The sequence below is a fragment of the Marmota marmota genome, unplaced genomic scaffold (genome assembly GCF_001458135.2).
Source record: "Marmota marmota marmota unplaced genomic scaffold, marMar, whole genome shotgun sequence".
NCBI lineage: Eukaryota > Metazoa > Chordata > Mammalia > Rodentia > Sciuridae > Marmota > Marmota marmota.
Genome location: NW_026000101.1, coordinates 12,296,339 through 12,317,731, shown reverse-complemented (window position 1 = coordinate 12,317,731; position 21,393 = coordinate 12,296,339). Strand labels below are relative to the sequence as shown.

General features: G+C 37.1%; 1 protein-coding gene and 1 long non-coding RNA gene across 4 annotated transcripts in view; both read left to right on the top strand.

Moving 5' to 3' along the window:
• The window catches only part of Stx17 (syntaxin 17), a 56,654-nt gene extending 35,261 nt beyond the window's left edge, over positions 1-21,393 (top strand). For all 3 annotated transcript variants that reach the window (XM_015492269.2, XM_048783305.1, XM_048783303.1), the window contains exons 4-8: positions 66-291; positions 7,956-8,071; positions 8,148-8,198; positions 15,213-15,299; positions 16,029-21,393. In XM_015492269.2, the coding sequence (XP_015347755.1) occupies positions 66-291; positions 7,956-8,071; positions 8,148-8,198; positions 15,213-15,299; positions 16,029-16,268 (720 nt within the window). In that variant the 3' untranslated portion in view covers positions 16,269-21,393. The remainder of the gene's footprint in view (positions 1-65; positions 292-7,955; positions 8,072-8,147; positions 8,199-15,212; positions 15,300-16,028) is intronic.
• On the top strand, positions 8,205-12,606 carry LOC125610683. Its single transcript, XR_007340683.1, has 3 exons — positions 8,205-8,577; positions 12,344-12,348; positions 12,595-12,606. It is a non-coding gene; the product is annotated as an uncharacterized LOC125610683 (long non-coding RNA).

The window sequence follows — 21,393 nt, the reverse complement described above, 5'->3', positions numbered from 1 at the left end:
ACTTATGAAAACAAATGTTTTATACTCAAAGCCAGTGGCATTAGTGATTTTTTTTTCTTTTATAGCAACTGCGCTCCAATATCCGAGAAATGGAGAAACTTTGCTTGAAAGTCCGAAAGGATGACCTACTACTTCTGAAGAGAATGATAGATCCTGTTAAAGAAGAAGCATCAGCAGCAACAGCAGAATTTCTCCAACTCCATTTGGAATCTGTCGAAGAACTTAAGAAACAACTTAATGATGAAGAAACCTTATTACATCCTCCTTTGACCAGATCTCTGACTGTTGGTGGTAATGTATTACACTGAGTCTTATTCTTGGTCACAGCAATGCAGTTAATTAAAGCTCACCTCCTTGCACAGAGATTGCTGATTATCTGTATGTCTCCAGGGGTTATCTGCTTTACCAATATGTTGAATTCTTGAACCCTGAGTGAGCTGGAAATGTGTATGCTGAAAACTTTGCAGGATAAAGTGCTATATGAAGTGGAATCTCAGAGCTTCAAATGCCTATTTGCGTATATATTGAAAAGAAATGTAAAATATTTCCTAAGGATATGTCACCCTTATCCGCAGCATGTTCCTCACTTCTCTCCAGTGGAAAGGTGACTTCTTCAGGCATGTTTTTTGTCCTTAAGTAGACTGGTTTTCACAGGAGATATTACATCTACCTCCCAGCTCAGTTCTCTGAATTTAACTAATAACAAAATATTTGCAGTGGATGACATGCCATCAACTTTTGTGAAGTGATACTCTGTGAAACTTGTCCCATTTTTTCTAAGGATCTAGTTGATAATCATTGACCACTTTATAATAGTGTCTTTAACCCTGAAAAAATTCTTGTTTTGATCCATAGTAGTGCTTCAAAGTTGTTGATTTTTTTTGTTTGTTTTTTATATTCTGATTATTGAATGGAGTAACTGATAAGGCTTCCCTACTTGAGTTATTTACTATAGAGTTTAAAGCCAAATTTCTTAATCACCAAAAGTTAAATTTTTAAAGTATCCTGGCTTTATTTTATAATTGCTGCCTTTGTTTTCTACTTTTTTTTGTTTTGTTGTTTAGCTTTTATTTATTATTTATTCCATCTTATGTATCATAAGATGCCTTTAGTCCTTATGAAAAAAGTAAAATATAAATAGGTACAAATTAGAATAGAATCTTGAGCAAGTTATGCCTTCCAATTTTTCTTTATTTTTATTTACTCCTACACCACTCCCTATCTCCAAACCCAGATGATTTTTAATTTTATATTTTCAGTACTAATGATTCAGTAATTACAGGGGAATAAAAATATTGTAAGAAATATTTAGGCTACTATTCCGAGTTTCTGGGTAATCTTGTTTTATTGTATCCTTAGAATCTAGCACAATGTTTTACACATAGTGAACCATTCATAATGTTTTATAAATACATAAATAAGTATCTTTTTAGAGACAATTTTGTAATTTCATATGTGTTACAATCACGTCACTTTGGGAATAACCAGTGCCTAAAATGTTTTGAGAAGGAGATGTTTACACTCAATCCTTGTTTGAAGATTATTTGAGAATCATGTTTTAATAGTTTATAGTTACAGTTTTCATTTCCGTTCATCTGGAGTTATCACTGCCATGTTGGTGAGGAAGAAGGATGTTATCATTTAGCACAAACTGATGCTTTATGTGCATATGTACAGAAACTGGGCTTTATAGTTCCATTTGATTAAGGGGCCATCTTATGTACCCAGACAGTGTGACAGTTGTGATGGCAGTAATAACAGTGAAGATAAGCTGAATATTCTGGAAAGAGTTGCTGGCATCAATCTCTTTTGCTATTTAGCATTGAAATGCCCATCCCCAGCAATTTCCTGTCAAGGAAATTTTGAGTTCTGCAAGTTTTCTCATGATATATTAATAATCTAATGCTTTCCTCAATTTACATTTTATTATTGCATTGTTTGCATTGCTACCAGTAGTAGAACTGTTTGTGCTCAACAAACTTAGATTTATGTATCATCAGAGGAATTGTGTAATTATTAGAGGAAGTCATTTTATCCAGTTTGCTGGTAATTAGCTTTTTCCATAAGAAGCAGACTGGTATAAAAACTAAGATTGGCAGAATTTGAGGAAGTATGTATAGAGAGGGAATGAAAAAGATGAGGATAGAGCCAGAGGATAAGGGAGAAGAAATAGCAGGCAAAATTCATTTTCCAACTCTATTGATTTTCCAACTTCTCAATTCATTCATAGGATACCAAATAGGCTAAATATCTAATTACTTGCTACTGGAAGAAAGCTAGAAAATTAAATCTCTGAAACTAGTGTTGCTTTGATTAAGACAATCATTCTACTTATAAAATCACATACCTAAAGTAAACCTAAAACAGCATGTAGAATTTCGAATTCTGAAGAATCTCCTGGTCAGATTATGCTTTGACTATGAATTCACTGCCAACATAAAGCAGTTAAAATTATTGTCTCACCAAGTGCCTGAGTATTTTACCAAGTGTAAGTTTCTACTAGATTGCCTTAAATAAAAAAAAAAATATTAGCAAATAACAGGATGAGAAAAGAGAAGAATAATGAAAAGAATTCAAGTAACTGATTTACGTTACACTTTAATAGTAGGGTAGGAATTGGGTTTGCTCCATATGTGGTCTTCTTCTAACTATAGACTCTTTTCTGTCATTCTGTATGTTTTTATCCTGTGTTCTCTGGGTTTTCCTTATTTTTACTTTAGATACTCATTATAGTAGTGACAGCCTATATAGAAAAATATGTTTTATTTGCATAGAAGTGCCTTAAAATACTTTTTCCTTTACAAGTCTGATTCTAAATAAATTGGTTGGAAACATCAGCAGAGATTCAGGAGCAATGTTGCCACATTTCCATGAGTGAGATAAAAAAAAAAATGCAAAAATAGTTTTTCATTTACAGATAGAAATAACAAGTAGAATAGGACGTTTTATGTTCTCTGGAGAATAAAAGAAGCTTATTAAGTTTGGGGGAAGTTATGATGATTTTGCTGTTTCTTTTGTCCAGATTCTAAGAATTCCTGAAGTAAATCTTCTCTGCCAATCTTGGTTGATCTGAGAAACTCCCTTCTGTCTCACTTGTGTGTCTAGTTTCATTTTTAGCATACTGCTTCCCACCAAGAGAAATGATGAGCCCACAAATCTGATTTGTATTTAGAAAGGTGATTCAAGCCATACAGACTGAATCAGTGCTTCTCTTCATTTTTTGTCTTTCTTTACTCCCAGCCAGGACGCACACTTCAACAGCTCGGTAGGAACAGAATCTTATTACATTTTAAACAAATAGTCACAAAAGAATCCAATCTTAAAGCTGCTGGGAACTTCAGACCAGTATATTGAATTTGGTGAAATATTAGATTTTTATCTCAGATATATATATATAAACATTTTTGTGAAACATGTAGATGGTTTTGTATTATATTATTTCAGAAGATGTATTTTCTATTGGTTTTAATTTTCTTTTTTTAATTGTTTGCAGTACAGGGGAGTGAACCCAGGCTACTGTACCATTGACCTATATCTCCAGCCCTTTCTAGTTTTTATTTTGAGATAGGGACTTACTAAGTTGCCAAGGTTGGCCTTGAACTTGTGATCCTCCTACTTCAGCTTCCCGAGTAGCTGGGAGTACAAGCGTGCTCTACTGCAGCCAGCTGGTTTTAATTTTCTTAATAGTTTTTCTTTACAGTTAAGTTAAGCTATGGCTTAAAAGTAATTTTATTTTGATAGATGGGTTTATATAAATTATCAGCAAATTAATTCACTCTTTTAAACCATCAAAACTTGAAAGAAATTAAGGAATATTTTTTTTCCCCCTCTCTCTCTCTCTTTTTTTTAACCAAGGAGTTAACCCAGGGGCACTTTACCACTGAGCCACATTCCCAGGCCTTTTTATTTTTATTTATTTTTATTTTTTAGACAGGGTTTCACTAAATTGCTCAGGGCCTTACTAAGTTGCTGAGGCTGGCCTCAAACTTGTGGTCATCCTGCCTCATCCTCCTGAGTCACTGGAGCTGTGTGCCACCATGCTTCGCATGCTTATTAATTAATCTACATTTTAGTGAAACATTTCCTAATATAGTGAAGTTTTGTGGAAATTTCATGTTTTGTGTTGTAATTTTAGCAGGAACAGTGCTATTTGCAAAGTATAGAAAAAGAGAGAGGGAGAGAATATTTGAATATGTATAAAAGGGGAAAGAAAAATCTTATAGCCAGGCTATTTAACTTATCTCTCACTTCAACTAAAGTGAGTCAACTGTCTTCATGTTTATTTGAACTTATAGCAAATAATAACGCTTTAACTCCAAGTTTGAGAAACAGGGTGAGTGATACACACATGCTTGTCCTTTATGCAAGTTGTTTGCACATGGGCGGGACTATGTGAGATTGTTATATAATGTGAAACAATTACAGTTTTTTACTTCTGTGAACAAGTTCAAGTTCTTTGGTGTTCTTTCCTGTAGCTATAATCTCAGTGTTTTGCCTCAGCATATCCAAAGACATTTGCAAGAGTTCAAAGTCAAAGAATGATTGCTGAGGTACAAGTTGAAATTGAATGATGGGAGTTGTAGAAATTAAAAGGTTTGCTTTCTTAATTGATAGTCATGCCTTGAATTGATTAGTGATGTTCAGAGTTGTAAGTTTACAGCAGGGTTTTCTATGGCAGAGAATAGAGTTCTTTGTTCTAAGATTCTATTTGAACTAAGATGCATACGCAATTTGGTTTCAAGTGAGACGGAAATGACTTAAACATTTCTTGTTTTTTTACTAAGGGAAATCTTTTATGATTTATTTAAATGTCAAACATTTCTCATCCCTTGTTTTTTAGATAAAGAATTTACATATGATTGTGTGTGTGTGTGTGTGTGTGTGTATACATCCTAACATACTCCATTTGAATCTTTTTTAATAGTACATAGGTTATAGCTTTAAAAATCTTTAGAATAGGCAAGGTCATAAAGTTTTGCTTTGCATTCTGTCTGATAATGATAATGAAGTTATCATTGTTCACCAATATGTAAGAATGTTAAGTAGAAGAAAGGTCATAGGGTAATGCATTTATCTTGGTTGAAGTGAAAATGAAAGTGTCTTAATGGTGATAATCTAAGGTATTAAGTAAATATTTTAAGCATTTATACAACTCAATGAGAGCTTTTAAAGTATTGGATATTTGTCATAATGTTGTAATGTAAAATTTGCTTTGTATCTGATGTTTCTGCTCTTTCTTTAATATTTTCAAATAAGTTCAAAATTAAAAGAACACTGTCAATCCTGATAAACCTACAAATTACTTTTCAGTCTACTGACTATGTCCTTTTTATGCAGTTCAAATCAGTTTTTATTGAGAGGTAAAGTGTTCATAAATTTGAAGATAACTGTAGTAATGCAGTTTTATGGGATATCATTCAATTACAGGTTTTGAAAAAAGGAAACAAAAGAAATATGGGCTGACTTTTAAAAGTAGATCAGGTCACATGTCATCATGTCATTTCAAAATCTGCTTTTAACCTTCAGCAAGTCTCTGTTGTCTGCCAGATAAAGTCTAGAGTCTTTACCTGGTCAACAAGGTCCCTCCCGATCATCTATAATGTCTTATTCTTGTAACTTGTGTCTTTTATTTCATGTTTTGTTAACACTAAACTGCTAATTTTACATTAGCTATATTGTTTCTTTCTTGAGGGCCTTTGTTCAATCAAGTTTCTCTATCTAGAATTTATATTCCTCTCTTTTTCAACCAGTAGTATCAACTTTTCTAGGAAGCTTTCCCTCTTCATACCACATCAAGCTGGATCAGATGCCACCCCCATCTTGGAATGCCCATAAAATGTACATGTCTTCTGTTCATCTGCATAGGGAGATATCATGAACTTTCCCATTGTTTTATGATTATCTCTTTGCATGTCTGACTTTTCTAGAATATAAGTTCTTTGAGAGTAGGCATAGTGATTTATTTACTTTTCCATCCCTGGTACCAAACACAATACCTAATGGATGGCCAGAAAATGTTAACATGGTAGGTATTTTGAGCTTGAAGTAAAGAGGAAAAAATAAAATTTCAGGTTTCTTCTTTCCATTTCTACTGTCTTTATTCTAGAGCTGCAAGTATTGCACTGGACATATTGGAAGGCCTTCCAACTGGTTTTTCACTTTTATTTCTTCACCTTTCAACTCCATCCTTAATGTATTCTTCACACTGTAGCTTTAGCTTCCTTTTAAAATCTAAAATCTGATGGTAGTAACTTCCCACTTCCCAGTGGTCTCCAACTTCTTTTCACGATTCCATAGTGATCTTGTGAGAAAGACGAAACTCTTTAACATGATTACAATGCCGTGAATACCCTCAGCTTGGCACGTGGCCTCAATCTTTGCTTTTCTCTTTTCAGTCTATGTATCAGCTACACGGATCCTCTTTTAGCTCCAAATCCTGTTTTGCTTTGTTTTTTTTTTCCCCTGACCTAAATAGTTTTTGCATCTTCCTGCACCTTTACCACAGTTCACCTCTATTATTCCTTTGTCCTTGGGCTTCAGCCTCAGAGCTTTCTCTGACCACTCTCCTGACTAAAAGGCTGTGGGCTTCTACTGGGCTCACGTAGCACTCTGCAGAAACCTACATCATAGTTCTTACAAACTATCCTGAATGCACTTTACTGTTAACTGGTCTGTCACACATTTTATGGTAAGCTGTACTAATAATAGCAGTAATAACAGTGGTAGTAGTAGCAACTATTTATTGAGGATTTGCTTTTATATATAAGACAGGTGCTATGCAAAGTACAGTCACCTTATTTTACAAATGAGAAAAATAAGCCAGAAATGAAATACCTTCTCAAGTCAGAGAGCTAGTACATAGCCAAACCAAGATTCTAACCCAAGTCTTTCTGACTAGACCCATCCTCCTAACAGCCACAGAATGTTGCCTCTTAAGAACTTTTTTTTTGGGGGGGAGGGGGTAAGTGGGATACAGGGGTTAAACCAGGGATGCCTTACCACTGAATTACATCCCCAACCCTTTTTAATTTATATTTTGAGACAGGGTCTCACTAAGTTGCTGAGGCTGGCCTTGAACTTCTGAACCTCCTGCCTCAGTTTCCTGAGTTGCTGGGATTACAGGTGTGCACTGCTGTGCCAGAATCTCAGAATTGTTTTTATAGTGTCCACAGCACTGTGACATACTGACTGGGCTATAGAGAGCATGTAATGAATGTCAAATGAATGAATGGAAGATTGGTGAAACCAATATGAGGAAATACAAAACACTTGAAGATGAGTTTTTACTGTAAATTAATTTATCAATAAAGCGGTGTTAAATAAGCAAAGTGTTAGTGGGTTGAAGGCTTTTTAAAACTCAGGAAAGAAATAAGGGAAACAGTGGAGTAATGAACCAGAAGAATGACTGTAAGGAAACTGTGACAATATGTACAAAAATGTTCTTTTGGGGACAAACTCATTGTCATCAGTAGATGCAATACTGGGGATCAAACCCTGGCCTTATGTGTGCTAGGCAAGTACTCCACCACTGAGCTACATCTTCACCCCTGCTTTTATTACCTTGTATATCTGATATTTATTACTAAATTAACCAATAAAAGGTTACAAATTTAGCAGTGAAACATTGGGGGTGTCTCCTCATGGAATATTGGCCAAATAGATTAGTTTCCTTTTGCTGGCTCTTCTGTACTTATTTTTAATTATTCAGATTGGATAGATGGTATTTGTAGCCATTTTGTAGATGTCTTTCTAGATAGAGAAAAAAAAATGTGTGTTAACTAACCAAGGGAACAAGCTGCCCAAGGATAAATAATTCTGTTTTCATAGAATAATCAACTTACTATTAGCCTGAATTTAATTTGTGAGCATTTTACATGGCAGTTGTTGTATGATATTGATTCATGCTGTGTCCTTGCTGAAAAGCAAATTCCAAACATGAGTCTGTGTTCATCCAGGAGCATTTCACAATACTGAAGATGAAGCTAGTTCTCAGAGTTTGACTCAGATATATGCATTGCCTGAAATTCCTCGAGATCAAAATGCTGCAGAATCATGGGAAACTTTAGAAGCGGTATGTTAAAAGTTATTTTTTTCTTGGTAACTGTGAGGCATAAAAATAAGTAACTTTCTCTCTCTCTCTTTTTAAGGACTTAATTGAACTTAGTCAACTGGTTACTGATTTCTCTCTCCTAGTGAATGTAAGTATATAACTGTTTTTGGTTCTGAATTGGTAGGGTATTGGAATTAGAGACTTTGATTATTCACTGTGCTCCTGATTAGAATTTTAAGAAAAATTATAATTTTTAAGACTGGTATGGAGCCTCAAATTCCAGTTCTATTTAATAATGTAAATAAAGGCACTTTGTTAGATACTCAGTACTGGGGAATCTGACAATGTTGAATATAGAAATAAATGAAACCCATTGTCTGCTTTTGGGGATTCTGCAGTGGATGGCGATAAACTTTGAACCCCCCAAACTGAGCTTTTGAGCATAATGACTAAATGCAAAAATAAGATATGAAGAGAAGTATCATCTATTCCAAGATGCAGCATTGAATTCCAAGGGAGGGAAGCACGTTTATAAGGTGGAAGCACGAAGCATAGCTTCACCAAGGCACGTAGCATTCTCATGAGCCTTCAGAAATTTGGAAATGATCCAGGGGGGTATAAGGGAGCACCTTTCAAACAGCTGAACAAAGACAAGGTGTTGAGAAGCGCATGGCCTGTCCGGGAGTACTAAATATTGCAAACTAAAGCATGAGGTATAGTGGGCAGGCAATGAGAGTGAGGGCCAACTATGATGGAACTATATGCCATACCAAAGAATTTGAGCTTTACTTTATAGGTACTACAGAGTCACTGCATATTTCTGAGCAGGTTAGTTGTAATCCAGTCTGTGCTTTAGAAAGGCCACTGTTACCTGGGTAAAGAATGGTGGAAGAAAGCATCAGACATAACTTTCCTATGTTCATATGTGAATATGCCACTAGTGAAACTCCACATCATGTACAACCTCAAGAATGGGATCCTAATTAGAATAAGTTATACTCCATGTATATATAATATGTCAAAATACACTCTATTGTCATGTATATCTAAAAAAGACAAAATGGAAAAAGAAAAGAGAGAATAAGGTCATGGGCAGGAATGACTAGTTAAGAATCAGCTGTAGGAGTTTAACTTGGAGCAATGGCAACAATAGTGGGAGGTATTTCTAGGAAGACTAAGCAGAAATTGGAGGAAGATAGAGTCAAAGATAAGGAATATTATGGCATTATTCTGTGTAATCAAGCCCCAGTAATGCTGTTAACAGATTTGGGAGCATAAGGTAGTTTTGGGGGGAAAATAGGTTTTCTATCATTATTTTTCTAAACTTTTCTAAAGAAACATTATTTTTCTTATAGTTTCCTTGCTAGGAATTTTGGGAATTTAGAATACATGAGTAGGTGTGTTATATATGTATGTCCACAAAGGCACTAGCCTGTTTCTCCTTCTGTCTAGGTTTAATTTTAAATTTTTGATCAAATCATGATTTGGGGGTTGTCCTTCTTCTAAGTAGGGTTTCCCTAGGCTTTAAGTGCCTAAATAATACAACCTCAGAATTGGAATGGGAGGAAATTAAGGCCAACTAATCTAACACCACTACTCTCATCCCAACTTCTCAAAGGGTCTTTTAGCTCCTTTTTGCATAATTACAGTGCAGGCATACTTGATGTTTCTACCATGCCATGTGGAGGTGTGGAGTCAGAAGGTCTTCCATGTGTAAGCTCTGCTCTATGATAACTACTCTTTGGTACGTTTACCATCTAGAGCCAGATACCAAGCCACTGGACTTTTTTTCATATAAAAGATTTTCTAGGTTGTAAGACCTGTATCACTTTCCTCTCCCAACCCCACCCCACCATATATTCACTTCTTAAGAATCCATTCATTTGTGTTCCTTTTGCAATATGACTTTCCAGTTTCACCCCTTATTCTGCTTATATCCTAGTTTATGGATATTTGCTTGAAATGTAATGACTAAAATTAAATGCAATAAATCATTTGAATTATTTCTGATGCCTCTAAGTCAGAAGAAACAAAATGCTGGAAGTCTCTGGATTAGGTATCTGTATAATCTAATAATATATTTACATACAGCAGGGAATCCCCAAAAATATGTTGGTTAGAATCAAAATTTATTCAATTATTGTAACTAATAATTTCTGAATCTAATGCAGTTTATAAAATTTATACATTTGCCAAAGCCATCAGCCTGTACATTTAAACTATGTGTTTTAATGTATGTAAATTATACCTCAATCAAGTTGATTTAAAAAACAAAGGAAACATGTACAGAGTTCTTCTCACTCCAGACAAATACATTTCCTTTCTAATGGGGTAGGCACATGAAAGAAAAATGAAAGTTTATAGCCATCTAACAGTTACATTAAACAGTTATGTTTAATTGTGTTACATAAGCAGCTCCTAACCCCAGCCCAAGGAAGATTTATGCAGGAAGACTCTGGCTGTAGCCATCTATAGCCATAGCTCTATACAAATGTCCTATTTATAATAATGTGTACAAGGACATGAGCAGAATGCTATTTGGCAAAAGCTCAAAGGAGAACCCCTGATTATTATTCCCAGAGTGACTGAGTTCTCATGACCACATGGCCAAAGATTCACAGAAGCTCCATTTAGGTACAGAATGACCTGGGAACATAACCAAAGTGACCACATCCTCTTGTTATCGTCACATGGACATGATAGTATCTAGGCAAATTAATCACGTACTTAAGGAACACTTTCTGTGTACGTAGTACTATGGTTAGCTCAATGAAGAATAGAGAATAGTATAAAAAGAACCTACAGGATAGTGGTAATGGTTGTACGACATTATGAATGTACTTAATGCCACTAAATTGTATAGTTAAAATGGTAAATTTATGTTATTTGTACTTGAGCACAACACAGAGGACCTACAAAGCCATTGAGGGATGAAAGCATGGTTGGTCCTGTTAATTTTAACAAATTAATATCTACTAGGTGCCCTGCTTCATTTGCCCTGCTTCATTCACCTTTACTGCCTTTTCTTGTAACCAGCCCTATTTCTACTCAAGGAGAATTTAAAGAACTCCAGGCCGGTAGCTTGACAGCATGTCATCCTTGCTGCTGATACTGTTTTGACTTCTACCTTTTACCTTATTCCCTACAGCTTTTGAAGTGCAGTTTTACTCTGGATACACAAAACTGTGGATTAGATTAGATTCCTCCATTTATTACCCACCTATATGATCTTCAAGATATTATTGGGCAACAATTGGCGTTATAAAACCAGTGGGAGGACTAAATGAGATGATGTTTATTACTTCCCATCCTTTTCCCTTTCCCCTGACCTCACCTGCATTTCTGCATTTGTCCTTCCCTTGGATCCCTTGGCCCCATCCATAAATTCTACTTTTGTATCAACATTATCTTCAGACATTTTAGTACTAGAGTTCCTTTAGTCCCTTGTCCACTGCTGAATCCCCCTATGTCAGTGTCCTCCTTCTCTACTCTGCTTATCACCTATTCTATTCTAGGCCAATATGATCTTGTGCTCTGCCTGAATATCATAGTGCTGATATGTGTGTTTCTGAGCTTCTCTGTGTATTTTATGATTGATTGCATATGAATAAATATGGAACTTAGGAATAAAGGAAAATACTGGAGTCTTCTTAAAAAAAACTCATAGTTTTCCAAGCACACTAATAAAATTGCACAACTAACTCTCCAAGGAAGAGCATTATTATTGATGTAAATGGATTTGTTGAATGTATTACTATTATTTGATATAGAGGATGCTGGGCTTACAAGTACTCATAATAAGCATTAAAGGAAAAAATAATTCCTTGTTAGTTTTTAATTCATCTGCCCAAATTGCATTTTTCTTTTAAAGTATTAATTTGATAAATCACATTTGCTTCAGAATCTTAGGAGCCCCTATTATTCATCAAGATTCAGTTATTTTCAGGCCAGTGGGAGATGAAAGTCAGTGTTCCTTAAAATGAAATCCATGGACATACTCTCGGAGTTTTGAGATTTTTTTTTCTTTACAAGGGAATCTATACACTACTCTAATTTGAGAAGCACTGCAGTGTCCCTCATAAATGGCTTAGCTCATTGTTAAAGGAATGCTGAGAACACTTTTAAGTGCCAAAGAATAAAATACCAGGCAGGGGTTTGAAGTTTGACAGATGTGGGAGGCCTAGGTGGATGAAGACAAACATAGAGCACATCCGAAGCTAAGAGGGGGAGTTGGCGGATAGAATGAGAAGGACCCGAGCTGCCATAGGAGCTTGGCTTTCTAGGCTGGGGTAGGTTGTGTGTGGCTGGTGTGTCTGTGGCCCGTGTGTCTGTGGCCCAGCATAAAGAGCCACAGATACAGTGGAGAAATGTGCCCAGATTCAGCTCTGAATGGAGTCTAGTTTGGCATTCTACTGATAGTGACTGACAACTCTGTGATACCATTTTGATGCTAAACCGTAATCATTGTGAGTGCCATTGAGTCCTCCTTATTTATGAAGCAGAATCTGAAGATATGGGCCGTTTGAGGATTCAAACCAAGTAAGGTAGGGGAAGAGGAAGGTAGAGCCACACAATTAAAGGATGCCTGCTGATCCCAGATTTTCTACTCTCTGCCTTATCTCCCCTCCCCCAGATTTATTCAGTCTTCTGGGGCCAGTGAATAGAACTTGCAGATGTGGGCTACTCCAGGGCAAGACAGGCCTCACCATTGCTGGGGATTGCAGACATAGAGGGTGTGTGTAATAGTTCAAATAATTGGTAATCCTAGGATTGACTTTTTTTTTCTTCTAGTCTTTTCTCAATTTATTCCAAAGGATTTTCATTTAAAAATATGAAAATGATATTTAAAATTTCACTTTAACTTTAAAAGTTATAAGGTTGCAATACCCTTAAAATATCCTAAAAAGGAGCATTAGAAGTATTTCCCTGAGGCCTTGAGATCACACTTGGAGATGGAAATGGCAATAATCCTGGTAGGCTCCTCCCTCTGGCCAAAAATTATTTGCGGCTGTGGGGAAGGAAGAACATGGGCTATTGTTCTTCTACCCTCAGCTCATCAAGATGCAAAGGTTGGTGACAGGATTTTACCCCTGTGATTTATCTGCTAGCATAGACTCTTTCAGGCAGGAGTAGGGGGTGCTGGAGTGTCCCAAACAGAAACAGTGCTAGGGCGTCAGAAATGCAGGCAAGATGGATATTAGCACTGGCTAATATCCATTGCTTCTAAGAATCAGAAAAAGAAAGCTGACTTTTAAAAGTTTTACTGTCTGAGAAAAACAAAAAGCCAACAAGTGAATGCTAGGAGAGATCTAATGTTTGCCCTAGAATTTTCAAGCATCATAGGAAAAAGCTCGATATATTTTTTGGTAGGAAAATGAGAGTGAACACTTATCTTGGGAAGGTCAGGATGAATTCTTCGATTCTTCTCCTCATGCTTTGAAGACATCTCATGTTATTCTCCTTCGTCTCCATGAGGTATAAATAGCATTATCTTCATTTGATAGCTGAGAGTACTGACACATAGCCGGAGAAATTTGTCCAAAGGTGTATGTTGAGAATTTGAACACAGAATATCTGACCAGAGGTTATGCCCTTATTCTTATCATATGTACTACTGACTTTTAAAGTTTGAGAATCAGCAGCATGAGCTTCATCCAGGAACTTATTTGAAACATAAATTCTCAGTTCTACCCCAGGCCTACTGGGAGTGGGGCCCAGCAATCTGTGTTTAAAGAAGCCCCACAGGTGATTTTGTGGCCCACTTAGTTTAAGAACTGTTCTTGTACTTGTCTCTGACTGAGACAAAGAAAACTGAAAAAGGACTTTTTAAGGGATTGTACTGTGGTATCAAGATAGTGGTGGAGAATCCTATAATGAAAAGATACCACAAAAGGCCCAACAATAAAAGGTACATACTGGGAAGGGACGGAATATCAATAATGCTAATAGGAGACAACGATGGGAAAAATTAGCCGTGTTGTTTGTTCACAAGTGAAGTGTTGATTGGAATTAGGAGAGTGTTATTTATGTCTCCCTCAGTATAAGTGAGCAGGTCAGTTATATAAGGGCAATCAAATACTTCAGGATTCAAGCTGAATTATTTCATGCTCATTGTAGAAGGCATTTATCTGGAATCAAAGAGGGATTCTCTCTCTCTTTTTTTCCTGCAAATTACAAAAATAATCTCCATGCTAATTGTGATGGTGGTTAGTTGCATGGGTGATTATAGGGGTTTATCATTTGTCAGAGTTCATCATACTGCACCGATAAAATGAGTACACATCATTCTATGTAAATTTGAATAAGTTGATTTTAAAATAAGCATGTGTTCCTGCGAGGGATCTGTTCTTATCCCTGGAGGTGTTAGGGCAGAGGCCCAGTGACCTCTTGTCAAAAGCACTGTTGTGGGGTTTCACACTTCAGAGAGGAAAATACTCTCCATTACCTCAGCATTCCTGCCCCAGGGCCACAGCCACAGTTGCTGTTGTGTCAGCACAGGTGTTGCTATTTAATATATTTTATTAATATATTCAACCTGAAATAGTTTAACTCATCATGATTTTTTAATGTTTGATGTTTGGCTACAGGTGTGAAACCCAGGATGATAGGTTCATTCACTGCTCCCTCCTGAATAGCCCAAGTGGAAAGATGTCATTGTAGATCAAATCATATCATAGCCTTATTCCTAAAACTTAACACTTTTTATATTTATTGGATGAAGGGCATTTTATTTCTAAATTTGCCTGATTTAAACAGAATCTTCAAAGAAGATAGATTAGGGAGGAGTTTTCTTGTTTGATTTTGTTTTTCTCCCATCAAACCCAACATAACATATAAATGCTTATTTGGATTTTTTTTTTCCTCCTGGAAAGTGGATTCATTTGAACAATAATATGTTTGTATGTTTGAATGAATTTCAGTGTGAGATGCTTTTTGCTATGAAGGTGCCACCCTTTTATTACCCAATAATTAAGTCCCCCTCTTTTTTTCATGAAAGTGAATTTGTGCTTTCGACATGGTTTATCAGATGCTATTAATGAACCGCTATTAAGACTGCAAGGCTGCAGTACCCGGGGCCCTGATTACAGGAATTAAAATAGTGTGTGTTGGCGTCCCACCGCTCCCCAGCAGGAGCACTCACTCATAATTCCTTTGCATCTAGTCTCAGCAGGAGAAGATTGACAGCATTGCAGACCATGTCAACAGTGCTGCTGTGAATGTTGAAGAGGGAACCAAAAACTTGGGGAAGGTAAGATTCTGCTCCTGCTGACAAATCAATGGTACTCTGGCTCCCAGGAATCTCTAGTATTAACCCAATTGATCTGCTCTCTTCAGTGTTGAGGGAACCAGCAATTAAGGAAATAAGGAAGAAATGACACATAGGTAGTGCAAGAAATCAATGGTTGTAATATTCTACTCGAAGATTCGTTCTATTAGGAAAGAAAATTTCTTTTTTCAAAGAGAATAAACAGTAGGCCGAGTGTAAGGCATTTGGTGTCATGAGGGAATGAATGTCTGCAGAGGTCCAGGGAGAGCAGGGGGGCAGGAGCAAGAATCAAAAGTGTAAGGACATGACCGCATGCATGGATTGGGATCATCTATTTTCCATAAGATGTGGATTTGAATACCTAGGTTCATAGTATAGAATAATCTCTGTGCATCATAAAAAAATTGGTTATGTAATCTATGGCTGTGGAAACTATTTAAATAAGCCAACTAGTTAGTGGATTGATTGTTTTACAAGTAAAATCTACTTGTAGCCCATTTCTCCAAGTCCTGAGATCTGGAGCAATTGTAGTACCTGTGGAATACTTTTTTTCTCCCCCAACACTACAATCTCTAAGGTTAATTATGTACCAAGAGTTAAAGTGGCATTGCCAGGAGTAATGAGAGGAAAATGCACATCACCACAGGCAGATATTCTCCACTCAATTTCTAAATTGAATTTTTATTTATTTATTTATTTATTTTTTTACAGGCTGCAAAATACAAGCTGGCAGCTCTGCCCGTGGCAGGTGCACTCATCGGAGGAGTGGTGGGGGGTCCGATTGGCCTCCTTGCAGGCTTCAAAGTGGCAGGAATTGCAGCTGCACTTGGTGGTGGGGTGTTGGGCTTCACAGGTGGAAAATTGATACAAAGAAGAAAACAGAAAATGATGGAGAAGCTCACTTCCAGCTGTCCAGATCTTCCCAGCCAAAGTGACAAAAAATGCAGCTAAAAACTCAATTTCAGTATTATTGGTGCCAACGTATCTATCCTAACAAGCACCTTGCTGCTGTTGGACACACAGCTTTGGAACATCATGTATCAAGACAGTGGCTCTAGATGCCCAAGTGGAATTGAACCGTATTAAGTGGTTGTATTTTGTTTGCTGGGTGTTGTTGATGTTAGAGATCAAGGAGCCTGGCTCAGAGTGGGTAATGTCAGGTCAAGTTTAAAGATGGCCGAGGTACAAATTTTCTGCCTAGAAATGTGAAAACTGAATCTGTAACGCTGAAAAGAACTTAAGATGTATAGAAATGAACTGCAGATCTTAAGGCTAAGTGTATTTGTGGATTATTTAGGCCTGGTATCTAGGAAAAGAATGGGAGTTCAGGAGCCCTGTTTATCAGACAGGGAAGTCAGGGCCTCACAAGGGGCACAGGTGAGCTACATAATGGAGCCCATTCAGTGAACCCAGTTGCAGTTTGATCCAAATATATTTTTCTGGTGAAGGAAATTAATAGGCCACTCCTTCTGTTTTCTTATACTAAGTTCTCTTTAAGATATCTTACTCTGTGACCCTGGCTTCTTTTCTAGGTTCTGCCTTGAGTCTCAAGTGGTAGGAGACTTACCAGCCAGCCACCATGCTCACTCTGTCATCCTCCCCTCACATCTCAAAGAGACCTAGTGCCCTTTGCTGTCAATTCTTCATAATTTTGGAAAAGTCCTTGGTTTATGGGGTGAATTCTACCCATGTATAGTGAAGGTTTTTCTCAGAATCTTTTTTATCATTTCCCATTTTTCATCACCCTGTCCTATAATTTCTTAAGTTTAAAAAAAAGAAAAAAAATTTCCAAGTATTTTGAACATCGTTAATGTTTGGTCTGAAAATGAGCAGAGGGGAAAAGAGCAAGGGCCTATCCTGGGGCAGCGTCTCATTCTGAGGAGCTGATGTAGCCGCCACACAGAGGGCTCTGAGCCACCCTTTCTTCAGGTGGCCACTGGAGGACTGAGCCAGCTTTCTACCTCAGTTGTAGCACACTCCTCTTCCCGGCTTTGCTTTCGCCCGTGCGTTCCTTCACTTTCCACAGCTGCTGTTTCCTCCAAAAAGTGGCACTCAGGCTTACCTTTGTCCACATTCTAGAAGATGACAGAGCCCAATGCCAAGGCTCAGACCCAGCAAAGGACTTGTGGTGCTAATGCCAACACAGACAGAACCCCCCCTTTCTGTCTCAAACAGCAAGGAGGTTTTAAATCTAGAAAAGAATGTAAAATTCTAGACAGAGTCACTCTGTACTGTCAACTCAGTTGAAATAGGAGGGAGCTGCCTTCTGCCTTGCCCTTTACTCTTTTCTGAGGACAGAATGGGCACCTGCACCCCAAAAGGTGTCTTTCTAGAAGTCAAAGTTCATCAGGGGGCTGAGTGGTCATCACTTAGCTTCTTTCTTGCCGAGTTTTCCTTTAATAACTTACTGATGTTACCTTTCACCTCTGTGAGAGAGCTTTTTCTTACATACTCTTTGAATCTCAGCAATAAATTCCAGTGGGACAAAGCACCATTTATGATTATCACTAACGAAGCATCAAATGTTATCTATTTACCTGTATCTTTCAAATAATACCAAGAAAGAAATACTTTAAGGGTCAGGTTATGATCCAGTATCAGATATTGGATACCTATAAGGTCGTTTTGAACTCCAACTCTTTTCTATTCTCTGGCCCATCCCTTTAACACCAACTGTTCAAACCTGAACAGGATCAGTGCTCACTCAAATATTTAAAACAAGCCTTTTTTTTTTGGTACTGGGGATTGAATCCAGGGGAACTAAACCACTGAATCACATGCCCACCTTTTTATTTTTTATTTTTGAGACAGGATCTCACTAATTGCTGGGGCTGGCCTCAAACTTTTTAATCTTCTGCCTCGGCTTTCCCAGGAGCTGGGATTACAGGCATGCACCACCACAACCGGCATTAAAACAGGATTCTTAAACTCAGTTGCTGATAGGACCAGTCCAGGTAGTCAGCTAAAATGATAAATGTAGTTAGTTATGTCAAGATTCAGCTGTGTCATTTGATTCTGTAATTTCCAGTATCCCACCCTTCTTCATCACTGCATAGTACTCTACTCTGTCAACCTCAGATTGCCCATGTTTCCTGCATGCCATCTTAGGGGCAGCACTAGGAACTCAAAAGGACCTAAAGGAGAAAGGAGGCCTGTGTTTGTAGCTCACGTTTTGTTCTGGAATTTCTCATTTTTACTGAGCCAGTGTGGTACTCCATTGTACTCACATAAGTCTCTCACTTTTATTGCTGTGATCAGGATTGGAATATTACTCTAACAGTCTTCATGATTTGGCAAGTTAGTAATTTTTTAAAAAGCCTTATTAAAATTATTTAGAAGTTTTATCTCATTTCCCCCCATAATAGAACATAATAGCCAACATTTTATAGAAATTAATCAACTATAAATGATATACCTATAAAGTGCTTATATGTATAAATAAGTCAGTATGACACAGAAACCAATCTTAAATTTGAATTTAATGCTGTATAGTGTCAGATAAAATTTATCTTCTCTATGATTCAAGTCTTACAGTTATTGCACAAGTTAGGAATGCTTTGATTAAGATCTGAACATTTTTAGGGGCTCATTTGAATAAAGACAGCACTTTTAAAGGCTTTTTTGACATAACCTGAACATTTCTCTGTAGAGCAGAGATTGAAACTTTTTGGCTGTAACCCACAGTAAAAAATGCATTTATACCAAAACTCAGCAGAGACATAATGAAACATTATGTGCTGTTATGTACAAGGCATTTTGATGTTGTTTTTAAAATATGCCAGTTGCAACCCACTAAACTTGTTTCATAATATACAATTGGATTGTGACCCTTGATTTGACGCTAACGCCCTTTCAGAGAAATTGATGTTTATTGAAAACTCTTTGCCAGGCAGACTCACTAGGCATTTTACAGGGAGGGCAACTGTGCCTTGGAGAAATTAAATACTTTGGAGAGGGTTATTCAGCTACAAAGGGTAAATAAAGCCAGGATGTAAATGTGGCTGGTGAGATACAAAAACTGTTTGATACCTGCCAACCTATGCTACCTCTCTAAATAAAACTGAAATGGGTCACCTGTTTTGCCTCACCCAGACGCCCATATATTCTGTAAAGCAAGCTTGGAATTGCCTGTGCCATTTATTGGCACCTTTGTTATCCTTAATCTTCTGATCCTCATCAAGTGTCCAGAAGCCTCAAAGTCTTTAATGGTGGCTGTTGCAGAGGTACCCAGCACTGAATTTGGTCCTCAGACTATAAAATTAAGAATGTTTCCATCTCATTCATATAACCTACAAATTACCTTATATTCATAGGTATAATCATTGTTCAAAGTGCTTTTTAGTTTTATAATACATATTTAAAACAAATATATCATAACTCATAGAAATCAAATGATTATTTTCTTTTAAAGAGATGCCCTTGGAAAGCCACACACTTACTGAAGTGATTCTGTTATTAGGCCATTTTAAAACTTTTCTTTTGGAATTGCCTCCAAAAGGATTTTGCAAACCACATAAGAAAAACCATCTTCATTTTTATTAGTTGTAGGCCATTTGTCCTTGTCCTTGTGGCTCTCCTCTCTTCCTTTCTCATTTTGCTTTTCTTCCACTGGCTTGGCTTCTCCTGTATATGAGCTCGTTACCTAAGGATGCCCAGAATGCGGGTGCGATGCTGCCTACAACTGGCCAGAGGGGCTGGTGCAAGGACTTTGAGGTTATACTGAAATTGGGTGCTAACAGGGAGAATACTAGGAGTCCAGAAACTTCCCTGTGGGCTGCCTGTGCCCATACGTGCTATAGGTTGTTTGCACACAACTAAGGACTAAATGCTTATAAAATTGTTCACCAAAGGTTGAGGAAATCAGTGATATAAATATATATAGCACACACTGTTTTCCTCCTGTGAAAGCACAGACACCAAACCATGCTTTGTGTTAACTGTAAAAATGAAAGGTGTTTCTCAGGGTCCCAGCCACCTTCACTGCTTCCACGAGGACTTTTCCAGAGGATGCACGAGAAGCCTGGGATAAAGGTTCTCCTGTGATCTGGGATGTTTTCTCATCAATGTAAAATAAAAGGTGGTTGTGGCTCTCGGATGCTTATGAATGATATAGATGCTGTTCTTAAGTAGTCAGAGGCCTACTAAAAGGGGCACTTACCCTCTGTCCTAGATTAACATAAAACATTCAGGTTGGTTTTTTTTAAAACACTTTGTTTCTAGAAGGTGGTTCTCATATTTATATTCATTAATTTGACACCCTTGCATAGATAAGCTTCTTGGGTATAGTAGACAAGTAGCGGTAAAGGGTGCACACAGTATCTATATTGCTGCCCTCAAAGAAATTAATTTACTGTGAGAAAAAAATATATTGGTGCAATATTGACAGAATACATAAATTGAAATAAAAACAAAAGGTGTCAGAGGCAAATGACTTGCCCCAAATCATGAAGATAATTTGCACAAGAGCTAGGAGTGCAACTATGGTATAGCCTGCGGGGGTGGGGGGAATCCTTTGTAATTAAACTAAGTTTTTGTTAACACAATCAGGCTGCCTATTGAGACCTGTGGCCTTTCAGCTCCACTCAACATTGCAGACCAGGCAAAAAGGAAAGACACCTTCTTTCCCCTGGAGGAAATTACACTCAATTTCTTCACTCTGAACAACAATGTCATTCTTGTCACCTGTGCATCTGCCAGCAGAAGCCTGAGGATTCTTCTTCAGCAGCATAACTACTCCAACCCTGAATGGACAGCTCTCAAGAAAAACTTCACTTATTAGAGAAAAACGTTCAATGGTACATGTTTTTCATACACTTTCCAAGTATTGGAGATTTTCTTAAGATTAATAACTAAGACATTTACTTGGATTTCATTAGTTAAACCCCCCAAAGATGTTTTCCATTTTTATTGTTAAACCTTTGGTGTTGACAAGGCCAGCACAAGAAAGGCCCAATGGTGAGAATTTCTGCAAACTCTTTTTAATTCTTACTGAATTAACTGGTCATTTATTATGTTGCTGAGTGGTGCCTGAGTAAGAGAAAGTTGCAATAAAATTCACTACAAACTTTGAACTTAA